This window comes from Protomyctophum bolini, assembly GCF_963924005.1.
Source record: "Protomyctophum bolini genome assembly, chromosome: 11".
Taxonomy (NCBI): domain Eukaryota; kingdom Metazoa; phylum Chordata; class Actinopteri; order Myctophiformes; family Myctophidae; genus Protomyctophum; species Protomyctophum bolini.
Genome location: NC_137872.1, coordinates 17,636,242 through 17,649,998, shown reverse-complemented (window position 1 = coordinate 17,649,998; position 13,757 = coordinate 17,636,242). Strand labels below are relative to the sequence as shown.

The 13,757-nt window shown below is 43.3% G+C and overlaps 1 protein-coding gene across 1 annotated transcript in view; it reads left to right on the top strand.

Annotated features, from left to right (window-relative positions):
• LOC308324148 (paralemmin-1-like) overlaps positions 1 to 13,757 on the top strand; it is a 35,966-nt gene that overhangs the window by 11,765 nt on the left and 10,444 nt on the right. Inside the window, exons 2-3 of the mRNA XM_080776100.1 lie at positions 10,090 to 10,143; positions 13,050 to 13,130. Coding sequence (XP_080632226.1) covers positions 10,099 to 10,143; positions 13,050 to 13,130 — 126 coding nt within the window. The 5' untranslated portion in view covers positions 10,090 to 10,098. The remainder of the gene's footprint in view (positions 1 to 10,089; positions 10,144 to 13,049; positions 13,131 to 13,757) is intronic.

Genomic DNA, 13,757 nt, shown 5'->3' with positions numbered 1-13,757 from the left:
ATGTGAGAATGTATTGCACATTCAACATTCCCAGTACACAACCATCATTTCCCAGGGAGAAAAGGCCCCTCGCAGCCTGCAGTGTCTGCTATTTCACACAAATCATTGCATTTCACTGCAATAAATTGTCCTATATAATGAGATCAATCCACGCGGAATCATTCCATATTCAGCAGTGGTGGAAAGTAATTAAGTACATTTAGTACTGTCCTTAAATATAATTTTGAGGTATTTGTACTGTACTTGAGTATTTTCCAATTTCCAATACTTCTACTCCAATAAAATGCTTGTAGATCTGCTATTTTCAAAAGATTTTTATACATTTGAAAACATAAAATGGGACATTCTGTCCCATAGTACTTTACATTTGGTACTTTAAGTATGCCAAATACGTTTGTTGAATTCCAAAGTTTTACTTGTAACAGAGTAGTTCTATAATGCAGTATTGATAATTTTACTTAACTTTTACTTAACGTAAAAAAAAATAGTATCGTTTTTCCACTACTGATGTTCTGCCTCATGCTGCATAGAACAGAAAATGCCAAACATTCAGTATCATGTTTGGTCACAATATTTACAGTAAAACCTTGACATTACTGATCAATGCATTGATTAAAGGCCTGTCAATACATAATCCGTCAAATTATTTGAGATAATCACAATTATTTTGTCATAATCAATGTCCATGTTGAAAAATGTATGAAAAGTGCAAATGTGCAAAAAAGCTTGCAATGTGTCACTTTGTGACGTGTTATAGTTACTTATCCTACATGCCCTGTGCAATTTTTGATTGAGAAGCCTAAAAGGCAAACAGAAATGTAATTTGTATTCATAAGTTCCAAATATGCAAAAAAGAAACACAATTAAACCCATTAATCTCAATTATCTGTGTGACGGTTAATGGTCAACATCAAGTGTGTTGACAGCCCTACTCGGGCCATCTCTGCAGTGGACCTCCACTCAGACAGACTGTTGTCTCACTGACTGGACAGACAGACAGACAGACAGACAGACTGTTGTCTCACTGACTGGACAGACTGTTGTCTCACTGACTGGACAGACTGTTGTCTCACTGACTGGACAGACTGTTGTCTCACTGACTGGACAGACAGACTGTTGTCTCACTGACTGGACAGACTGTTGTCTCACTGACTGGACAGACTGTTGTCTCACTGACTGGACAGACTGTTGTCTCACTGACTGGACAGACAGACAGACTGTTGTCTCACCGACTGGACAGACTGTTGTCTCACCGACTGGACAGACTGTTGTCTCACCGACTGGACAGACAGACAGACAGACAGACAGACAGACAGACAGACAGACAGACAGACAGACAGTTGTCTCACTGACTGGACAGACTGTTGTCTCACTGACTGGACAGACTGTTGTCTCACTGACTGGACAGACAGACAGACAGACAGACAGACAGACAGACTGTTGTCTCACTGACTGGACAGACTGTTGTCTCACTGACTGGACAGACTTTTGTCTCACTGACTGGACAGACTGTTGTCTCACTGACTGGACAGACTGTTGTCTCGCTGACTGGACAGCGAGAGAGAGGCTCACTTCTGCCCTCGGCGCAAACCCTGACCAGAAGTGAAGCGTGCAGCGGAGTGCATGCACTGATGCACATCACGGAGCGAATGTGAGAGAGAGAGAGAGAGAGAGAGAGAGAGAGAGTGGCGAGTGGAAACAGAAAGTTATCTGGTCTGCATTTTGCAGCCAAGGCGTGTGGAGGCTAACCATTTAAGCCTGATTTATTATAGTTCGTTATACAACAGTATTGCGAGGTGAAAATAGCTGATCGACAATCTCAGCGCTCCACCTCGCCATGCGTTGTGTGATCGTAGATCAGAGTTCGTAGATCGTATAATGCAATGAGGGGTCAGGTGTCCAGGAGCCAGGTGTCCTTGAATAGGAATCAACACAAATCTTCTCTTCTGGGGGTCCCTCCCTGGCACAAACTATTATCAGGGGGGGAGAGGGTTGGTTCGGCTCTGCGGCCAAATATACATATCAATTCGTAAGTCGTCGACACCAAAATGTTTGATAAGCACTTCCATAATAGACGCCCTCTGCTGCTACTCAACATATCAGACTGTCTCATATCATCCACTGTCTCCTCCGCCTGCGTGTCGTCAATGTTACATCAGTCCAACTAGTCATACAGTGTCTGTTATCCTTTAACTAACTCCCACACGTACCATCCATCGTTGAGTGTGCACGACTGTGCGCGTGCATGATATCTGAGCTTCTATCCGAAGTAAGAGAGGGGGGCTGCGAGCATAAAAGGCTGGGAACCTCTGCTCTAATTAGCAACGAGGGCTAGAGAGAGAGAGAGAGAGAGAGAGAGAGAGAGAGCGCCACTCAGAGCAAAGAAACCAACAGAGCAAACACCGCCCGTCTGCAGCCGTCCTGTCAGTGCACATTTTGACGCTGATTCGAGCCAACGATAAGAGGCGAGGCCCGTTGACATCAGGCAACACGCAACGCCCCTGCAATCGCTGGCCCGAGACGTCATGTCTGCCCGAAATAAACCCCAGTGGACCCCTAGGAGGGAGACACTGAAGGGTGGAGGGGGAGAGAAATGCAGGCTGGATGTTAAGACAGAGAGCAATGCCGCTGCTAGGGTCCTGACGAGCTGCTAGGGTCCTGACCAAAATCAGAAAAAATCTTGCCATTAATAGCTAAGAACAGCTAAGGCATTGCCTGGGCTTCAGTAGTGCTGTGCTTTGTTTTTTGTTGCATCAAAGGTGGGAGTATTTTGTATTCTCTTTTATCTTCTGTATTTTCCATTCCATTTTATCGACATTCAAATTCCCAGCTCTCTTTAAAGTGCACTGTTGCACATTTTCGTTTTGTGTTCATTGTGTAAAGCATTTTTGGTTGCCCTTGTGAAAAGTTAAAAGATGAAGTTGCATTGCCTTTATGCAAAGGCAGCTGTAATATGTGTATGTTTGCTATATAGTAGACCCATCCACTTAAACCCTGCAGCATCGACCAGCTCACAATGCCTTGTAATCTTGTCTATCGGCTATTTTCAGAGAAAGCTTTCCCCACAATAACAGAACAGAAAATACACTAGTATAGAGCCCTGAGGGACTCCTTTCAACCATTTGTGTGTGTGTATGTGTTGCGTGCACACACGTGCATGTGTGGGTGTCTAGTCATGCCAAAGAAAGGCCACACACTGCTGTCCAGGCTCTCCACCAAACATTTGATGTGCACACACACACACACACACACACACACACACACACACACACACACACACACACACACACACACACACACACACACACACACACACACACACACACACACACACACACACACACACACACACACACACACACACACACACACACACACACACACACACACACACACACACACACACACACACACACACACACACACACACACACACACACACACACGTACGTTCTCCTCCCACTCTGCCACCTCAACATCCACTGTTGCTTATTGAGAAAACATATTTTGGAAGTCAGTGTGTGCCTGTGGCTTTCCAAAGAGAAATGCTTCAAATTCCACATGATGTTTGCTGTTTTAACTCTCTCTTATACTTATACAACACACTGAACCTCCAAAATGTACGCACACACACACACACACAGAATGTGACAGATGATAGTGTTGGGAGAGATGAGTCTCTTGCTCTTCTTGAAGAGAGAGCACCATGCCTTGAATATCTCCCGTTGCTGGCAGGGCTTATAGCGCTCCTGTCTCCCCTCAGTGTTCCCATAGCGCTCCTGTCTCCCCTCAGTGTTCCCATAGCGCTCCTGTCTCCCCTCAGTGTTCCCATTCTGAAACCCCCTCCTTGGATCCTACACTCAGTGTTTTCATCTGGAGCTCTGATTCACTCGTCCTAACGCTGCCTCTGGCTGCAGGAGTGAGCGAGGAGGAATGTCTAAAAACAAACGTAAATGCGACTCTTCCTGAACTGGTTGGCATCCTTCCAGACTGGCTGACCCTATACATACACTGTACTGTACAGTAAAAAATCCACTGTGGGGTGCTTGCATTAGCATGTGGGGTGATTGGCATTAGGACCTGAGGCCAATTCTACGAATGCCTTAATTTTTTCGTAGTTACTGAACTTTGTAGGTTCTCACACTTTTTCAAAGATACTGTAGCAGATGTACAAGCTCACAGTGCGGGTACACACACACACACACACACACACACACAGAGAGGCAGGCAGAAACATGTGGCATTGATGTACGTGCGTGTGGCGTGCGTGTGCGGTGCCTCCCAGCGCAGCCCCTCTGGGAGCTGTGCTGGGAGCAGGTCCACATAGCTGGGATTCCAAACCGAGTGCGATGGATTCCAGTAGGCCCCCCGAAACACTGGAGCCAGGGTCTGCGGTTCCCTGTGTGTGTGTGTGTGTGTGTGTGTGTGTGTGTGTGTGTGTGTGTGTGTACTGCATGTACTGTACACACACACACACACACAAAGGGGGGGTGGGGGGGTCAAACATCTGCTTCTTGGCTTCATGGACATACAGTATAACCAAAAAACTGCCAAATAATCCTTTCCTTCGTATGGCGATTTGAGTCGCAGTGTGCAGACTGCAGACAGACTAGGGTACAAGTAGCAAGCACACTGCATCAACATTAGGGTGGCCGTAACAACAGACTGGCTTCCATTAGGTCTGTCTGTGCATTGTCACTGAGGATACTCATACGTACATTGATGTGCTTTTCTTTTACATTTTGTGCTGTATAAACTGAACTGACAATGACCAGCAATTTCTCCCCCTGTCTCCGTCTGTCTTTGCCTGTGCCTCCGTCTCTGTCCATATATCTCTCTCTTTCTCTCTCTTGCTCACTGGCACGCGCGCACACACACACACACACACACACACACACACACACACACACGCCTCCCAGCACTGGTTGGGGCCGGAACAGTGAGCCGTGTGTTAAAAGGATGAGACATGAGGATAAAAGGCCACTTCCTGCCCCCGAGGAGAACATTAGACACACCACCCGTCCTGCCACTGATATACTGTAGGTCTGCCTGACTAGGCTACCTCTCTCTCTCTCTCTCTCTCTCTCTCCGTTTCTCCGTCTCTTCTCCCTCTGTGTCTCTCTCTATCTCCCTCATTATCATATCGTTGCAGCACTGTACTGTATATTCAGCTTTCTTACAGAGTAAAACATGTACAGTATGTGTTTTTGATATTTTGGGTGGAATTATTTTCTTATATCTTAAATATTTGTCATTATGTGGCCAAGAAGTGGAGCTCTCTCTCCACCTCTTGACCGCAGGGAGATCTGCGCCCGTCCTCTCTGGGTGGACCGTCCTCTCTGGGTGGACCTCTCTGGGTGGACATGACTGTCTAAGCTGGTCTGTGCCCGTCCTCTCTGGGTGGACATGACTGTCTAAGCTGGTCTGTGCCCACTGATTACGAACATGGTTAAGGTTTTGTTCTTGATTGATTGATAATTGTATTCACACACAGTATGTAAAATGGGTACCTTTCAACAAATGGTCAATACAAAAACTGCTACGAGGATAAAACCAACAAAAGCAGTAAGACTTGTTTACATCAGGGTCCTCCATTTTCAATTCATCACATCTGCACAATGCTCCTCATAATCTGAGCCAGAGAATCACAATGAGCTGGATTGGAGACTGCACACGCACACACACCCACACCCACACCCACACACACACACACACACACACACACACACTTTGGCAGCCTTTGTGGCTTCTGTTATCCAGACAAAGGCACATCCTGGATGGTTTGTCCTTGAACTTGAGCTTGTCCTCATGTGTCCCAAGTGACAACACTCACTAATGACTGTGCAGAGTGTCATGTTAGTGGAGCAGCCCACCGCTCCCCTGCCCCCCCGGACCCCCTACCACATCCCATTAACATCAAATTCACAAACACTGATTTCAAGACATCTAGTTATACAGGACTCACCACACGTGCAAATTTACATTCAGATAGTAGAATATGCATAGTAAAGAATAGAATAGACAAAACTAAAGGTGGTGTAAGTGATTTACAAGTGAAATATCATTGTTGAGTGTTAGTTCAGTAACAGGGGTCTCCCTATCTCCCCAGCTCTTTAGTAAAGAGAAAATACATTTTCAGGTTGGGTTGGGATAACAATCCACTCAGGAGAGAGAAGTAATTTTTCGATAAACGATAAACAGGGAACGGCTCTAATGACTGTCATAGCGCCACCTGACCACCAGAGGACGACTAAGATCACCCCTGCACTCCTGTACTACTTCAGCAAAGCAACAATTGAATTATGGTAGCTACTAAAAACTGTGTTTGATCAGGAAACTCAGTCTTGGAATTGTTGTTGACGTTGTTGATGTTATGGTTGTGAGAATGCTGAAATACCGGTAGTCAAGTTTGTGGTTTTCTTCATAAAGTAGAGTTTTGTGTTCCTTTGCTTAAATGTGCATATGTACTAAAGACGTCACCGCGGTATCCAGGTGTAAAGAACATACCGGTACATGTTAAACATATCTCTGTTGGGTGGAAACCTCGTGCATTATGTCCAAAACTGTTCAAATTCAAAAGTAGCAAGCTTGCGGATCTGCTTTTGATGCTTTTTTGTGACACTCGGCTGCAGTATGGTCAAGTTGGGCGTTAATTTATATAAATATGTTTTAAAGTTAGAATATGGAGATAAGAGGAATCTGCCCGACAGCGACGGTATAGTGTATGTTTGCACTTCAGCTAGTTGGCAGAATCCTGCACCATAGGGGTGACATGGCTACGTTACACTAAAGAGTTAATGGCAATTAACACAGTTAATTACTGTAGCACAGCTGAGACTGCAACCAGGCCATGGACTCATATGGAGCAGCTTGAGCTTGCCCAGTAGGAGGAGGACTAGGCCTACATACTTCTTCTTTGCATATGACTTTTTAAGCACATTTCTAAAATGTCAAGGTTTTTGAGAATAGCGAAAATAGCGGTCCTACAAGCTCTAGGCTACAATGCGCCACACCATGCTGTATACAGCTTGCAGATCTGCTATTTGTACTATTGGTTGTGCGGTTTAGTTCACGGCCCTAACCCTCATCTAAAAAGGTTTTGTGGTAGGGTCCACCAGAAGAGAGGATTTGGGTTAAATTTGCAACATTTTGGACTGGACTTTTTTGTTTTTGTCTAAGCTTAGTTATTATTATTATTATTATTATTATTTTATATTGTTTTAAAGGGAAAGAATGATGACGATAATAGTGGGGGGAGGGATGGGGTGAGGGAGAAAAAATGGTAAGTTCAAACTGTTTCTACCAATAAACATCTTCTATTTTTGAATAGCCAGCATATAAATATGGATAATGGGGTTAAAATTATTGTGATGCTGTATTAACACACTTTGTCGAGGATCCCTGGGGGTCCCCGGTCCCCATTTTGAGAACCACTGGCATAGTCTACATCGGCCATATGCGATATAGACCATACCACTTGGACAGCCTAACGAGATAGCTAATTAAACGATAAAAAATTGCACCATTGATTAAATACGCCAGGATTTCTTTCTTCGAAAAAAGCAAAAATAGGAGATCTAAAAATGTACTTGTACTTGTGTACTTTGCGAGCTTATGTATTTACTTATTTATTATTTTGTTATTCATTACTATTTTGTTAAATCAGGGCTTAAGTGGGTCACCTTAACAGGTCACTCTTAACATAACAGAATGTGCTTCAGTGCTCAGGGTACAGTACTGTACGTACTGTATGTTAAATGCCTCAGTACCACGAAGACTGTGTCTAACTTCAGCGTTACATGCAGAGTCTTATCTACACTGGAGGGCAGAGCTTTGCTGACCTCACGTCATGGGAACCAGATCGGAGCTTTTTCTTATAGCTAAAGAAGCGTACAAATTGTGTAGAGATAGTGGTTGGAGTTTTAAGGCCTATTATTGATGGGTGCGTTTTGTCAATGCAAGATATTTTATAATTATATATATCTTTTCATTCGTAAACATTCTGGCTGTTGAATTGCACAGGCTTTCATCGAATAAAACGCACTCTCAATTATGAGCTATGAGCTTGTCGATCGGCCATTTACTCTTATTTCTATATGTGATATATGTCATATTTTACAATTTGGCTATAGTGTTTACTTTGTTGATTACTTTTGACAAGGTAATGGCCTGGATAACCTACAGAGTACACTTTACTGCACGTTGGTTTGTATACTGTGAGAAAATATAGCCTAAAATAATTTGAGCTTGTACTGTAGATCGGCAATTTTTGCTACTTTTTTATTACACTGTAGTATGATGAAGTAGGGCATTCATTTACGAAATATACAGTAGTGACAGCTTGCACACTGCCACCTTAATATTTCTGCAATGAAACAAGATTTCGTCATGGTTTCAAATAATAAGTTGTCTAAGCCTATATTACATTAGCGTAATATTATTAATGCATTATTATATATGAAAACTATTGACTAGCACAATGAAATGGCCATGGGCCTAGGGGGTCAACCAGTGAGTCAGCGGAATGATCAGGGAATGATGACCTAGCCTGTAAGACGTTCCAAAGCCTGTAAGACGTTCCAAAAACTGGAAGTGGGCGTGATCCTGTTATGTTCACCAACAGTGGTGTGGAAAAGTGAAGCACTTCTACCTTGGCAAATAAGTTTAGGGATAAGGGTTAAGGGGTGGCGCAAGATATAGCCCTATTTCTACATTGTGGTACTGAATACTGATACTTTTACTCAAGTAAAGAAAAGTGAGTACTTCTTCCACCACTGTACTCTCTCTTGCCCACATCACGCATGCCATCTTGGCAAGGCGTCTTGGCACAGCGTTGTTGGCAAGCCCTCAGATGTTTGATGCATGACTTCGGGTGCATGTGAGCTCTTTAGTATCTCTGTAGTAACTAAGCCACAGCGTCTCTCTATCACTCCTCCCGCGAGTGCTTCTACTGCTCTGTCAATCAATAATAACTCTCCAAGGCCAGCCTCCAGGGGCCTGTGTGTGTACAGTTTGTATCTCTGTGGGAGGAAATCTTGGCTCTGTGGTGCAGCCGTTTGCAGGCAGCCTGTTTCCTTGCTGCCTCTGTCGTGTATACGCGTGTGTGCGTGACACTGCGTGTGTGTGTGTGTGTGAGAGAGAGAGAGAGAGAGAGAGAGAGAGAGAGAGAGAGAGGTGGGTGGTGTTTTGACGTCTAGGTAGGACACAGTATGCAACAGAGTGCAACAACTTGAAAGCATATGACACACTCCCTCTCTCTCTTCTACCCTGTTGAGTCACTGCTTATGTGATGTATAGACGCTTAGAGCACTGTTCCCGACCCAAACAATCATGGGTCTGGACTTGGGACCCATTTTTATGGGTCACGATGATCAAATGATGCCATAAATAATAACAAGTTAGTGAAAACAGCAGATCTAGAAGCTCACAACTTAGGGCAGTCAGCATACTGAAACTAGAGAGGGAGATACACAGACAACAGTGTGTGTAGATTGTGTCTGCTGAGATTGAAACTGAAAACACATTCAATTATAACCGTGAAATATGCACATTCCATCAGAAGGATAGCAGGTTAGTAATATAGCCTACAGAGCATAGTGGTTTGAACAATACAAGCATTTTTGTATAATTGTAACAGAACTGTGTGAAAAATGATCACGTTAATAGTTGGTTTTATACCTGCAGCCTATTTTAGTGGAGATGTAACACTCAATGTATTGACCAAACATATACACTGCTGAGGGATCAAGAGGGTAACTATGCCCCCCCTGTTCATTCATTTATGATTTATCCCTTAAGTGTCTGGTCAGACTGAATGCATTCTGCATTTACATGCATTTCCTATTGGGAAATATACTATGTTTGACACTGAATTCATGTTCGATAGTATTGCTTGCTAATTGTTAATCACATTAACACTTGTGTCCCTCTTTTTGGCAAGAAAAAAAGGGGATGAAAATAGCAGATCTATAAGCTCACAACGCTATCAGTCATACAATGAAGTATACAGTATAGTGCTCAAAGTGGTACAAAACAATGCTTAAATGTGCATTTACTTACATTATCAAACTATATTCTCTTTGTTTACAGACTGTCACCATGGACGATGTGGAGAAATACCACCAGAGACTACAGGCCATAGAGGTGAGTCCTTTCTTCAACTTCTCCACCTTATGGTTAGGTTAATGCAGCACCTTTTTTGTAATGAATAAAATTACTGTTTTCCAATCTGTATGGTAGAGTATTATGTTTATACAAGTCTTCTACTGAGACATTTAGATGTTTTTAGGTGAGACATGACCTTTGACATGATCCCGTTTCTGGTTTGACCCCATGCATGGTCAAGATTGAATTCATCCCCTGGACCAGCAGGCCGGCTGTATTAGCTCATTGGCAAAAATGTAAGGTTTTGTTTATTCATACTGTACTCACACATGGCAGTTTAGAAAACTGTGTGAATACAGTCTCCTAGAATAAAAAGAGTGGATTTAAACACAACCTAAACATAAATTTGGCGTCTTTGTCACTTTTGAATGCACATTGCTTTTTCGAGCTCTCTTGAACTTTTACCCAAGTTCGTCATCTGCCCCCCTAACACGCCATCAAGAGATTTACGTCAGAGTTTAGTTTTAGTTTTGTCTTCCTGGGCCCATCACCAGTGAGCTGTGAGAAGACAAGTAGCTAGTAGGGAGTGACCGGCGACCGCCCCCACGTTGTGGGAATTGAAAAAGCGACTGTATCAGAACCTGAACCGTGTCTAGTTATTATAAGTGCCTGGACGGTTAGCTCAACCGTCTGGTCAACTAGGCTGCCAAACCAGCCAGACACTCCCCATCTCTCTCCCCCTTTCCTGTCTATCTACTGTTAACCATCAATAAAAGGCATAAAAATCCCAAAAACAAATCTTGAAAAGAAAAGTTGCTTGCAAATCAATTGGACCTTTCTCAGTGTTCCTACATTTCCCATGATGCATGATGCATTATTACCGGTACATCAACCTACAAACAAAGACTGGTTTGGTAATGGTTGTAGTTTTTTACAATCACAGATTTGACCCCAGTGAGATCTCCAGGGTAAGGTTTATATTACAACTTCAACAGACACACAGGAGACTGTTCCGTTATTGTTGTGATTGGTACTGGTGGGGAAAGTACCTCAATCAGATCTACAAGCTCGTAGATCACTTATTTTCAAATAGGGTAAATAGCCATAGTATAGCCGATAGGGATAATAATACTACATACACCACTGGAGACTGGAACATGAGCCCTAATAGGCAGGGTTGGATGGCTCTGTTTTCATATAAAAAAAATACAATTGCAATGTGATGTGTTATGAGCTTGTAGATCAGCTATTTCTGAAATAAAATGGTAAAAGTGTTTAATAGGTCTTGGATCCTGCCTGTAGGTAATATTGGAAGTCATGATAGGTTCTCGTTAAAGGTCCCCATGCTCTATCTGTGTCTACTGTCTACCTACAGCAATGGTTCCCAAACGGAGGCTCCCCAAAAGATTGTTGTGGGGTCCCCAAGACTCCCCATATGAGATTAGCTTAATGTGCAACATCGTTTTCTGACTAAACTGTGAACAAACCAACATACTGTACAGCATACACTGTAGGTGTATACAGGTTATCTGCATTATTTACTATTTAACTAACAATATATCTGTGGAACCGAGGCAAACTAAATGTAATGGCTTCAATTCCAAGTGCTTGTCAGGGTGGGGGTCCCCAGATCAAATATGATTTTAATTTGTTTTATTTTTTGGGGGGGAGGGAGGGGGGGTGTGTGTGTGTGTGTGTGGGGGGCACTGAAAGGTTTTGGAACCCTTGACCTACAGTAGCGGCGACCTATCTGTTACTGTATATTTTATCAACCCTGTGCGTCTGTTTCCTGTCTCTCTATCTCACCGCTTTTCACTGAGAGGAAGTCCTTGACTTGAGGGACCAGTGACTGCCGAGGGGTGTTAACCAAATAGTTCTATTTAGAAGTGGGTGGAACCCGTCCTCCCACAGCTGTTCTGAGCTCATCTTGAAAACACTCGGCGTAGTCCGATGCAGTAACAGTTGGCCCACACAGCATCGGATCTCCTGTTGAGCTGAGTGACGTCGGACCCAACCGCTCCAATACTTTTAAAATAAAAACTAATTTTAAATATACAATCCAAAGCTCCACAAAGTTTGTGCTGTTGAAAGGTGTCTTATACGGAAAGGACTTTCCCGAGGGGTAAGTAGTGATATTGATGTGAAAGAGGTGAACATAGATCATGTGAAGTCAATCTATATTTGAGTAGAGTACAAGAGATACAAGATATGTTGTTATACAGTAGGAACAGTACATGTAGGCCACTGTATATTGTGTTGAGGAATGTTGTGTGAATTCAATAAGCTACTCTGCATCTCTCTCTGTAAATTATGTCAAAAAGGTTCTGCGGTGTAATGTCAAGTCAGAGAGATAAGCGGCCGCGGCGGGAGTGATTTGCTCACATGATAAACAGAGAACAGCCTGTGCCTTTCATGCATAGACTTTAAATGTGGGCTGCATGAAACGGATCAGGCAGATCCCAGAACGTAACGGTGATTAATGATTGAAATGCATAAAGTCACAAGTGTTACAGCGTGACTGAAGCCAAGGAGACAAGGGAGGATTTGACTGCGTGCGGGGGGGGGGGGGGGGGGGGGGGGGGTACAGTAAAGATAAAGTGGTGACAGTTTATCCCCTCCAAGATACCACTGCTGCGCTCTGACTGAACCTTCAACCCATTAAGACCCGATGCAGATTCTACAAATGTCTTCTAAATCCTTAGTTTTCTGTTTAGTTTCTATGTCAGTGGTTCTCACACTTTTTCATGCCAAATTATATGTAAACTGTATGCATGCAAACGGCCTCGTCTGACTTCAAAATGGACAGTTAATCGAACGACATTGTGAAAGACACAAAAGTGAAACCTTCTTTGGTTTCTCGGTTTCAAAACGCCTGCCTTCTTTAGTTCTGTTTGTTTCCCCGTCTCTCATTTCAAAGTTTTGTCCGTCCGTCTCTCACCATATAGGAGCGCCGTCGGCAGCTGGAAGAAGAGGAGAGACAGAAGAGAGAGGCTGAAGACGAAAGGTTGAAGTTGGCCCAGGAGAAGGTCTGTATTCTGTCCACACCACGGGTCAAAACCGTGTGTATTCTGTCCACACCACGGGTCAAAACCGTCTGTATTCTGTCCACACCACGGGTCAAAACCGTCTGTATTCTGTCCACACCACGGGTCAAAACCATAATTAGAAATCACAATGACTTCATTACTGCCTAATCGCTATTTATTTGAGATAATGGCAATAATTTCCATGCTGAGAAAGGTTTGTGCATTTTGAAACGTTAAAAAAACCTCTGTGGAAATAGCAGATCTACAAGCTCTAGATCGGCTATTTTCACTCATTTGTAGAGTAAAACTTTATGTCATACATTTCTTTCTGCCGGCTATAAGTTTTAGTCATACGTATCTGCCCCTGTGTAACTTTTTTCCCCACAAAGCCACACTGTCAATAATTTGTATGGTGATTGGCATGTCATAATGGTGACAGCCCTAGCAACTATGTGTGTTGTTGTATAGGATAGTGTCATAATGGTGACAGCCCTAGCAACTATGTGTGTTGTTGTATAGGATAGTGTCATAATGGTGACAGCCCTAGCAACTATGTGTGTTGTTGTATAGGATAGTGTCATAATGGTGACAGCCCTAGCAACTACCGGTATGTGTGTTGTTGTATAG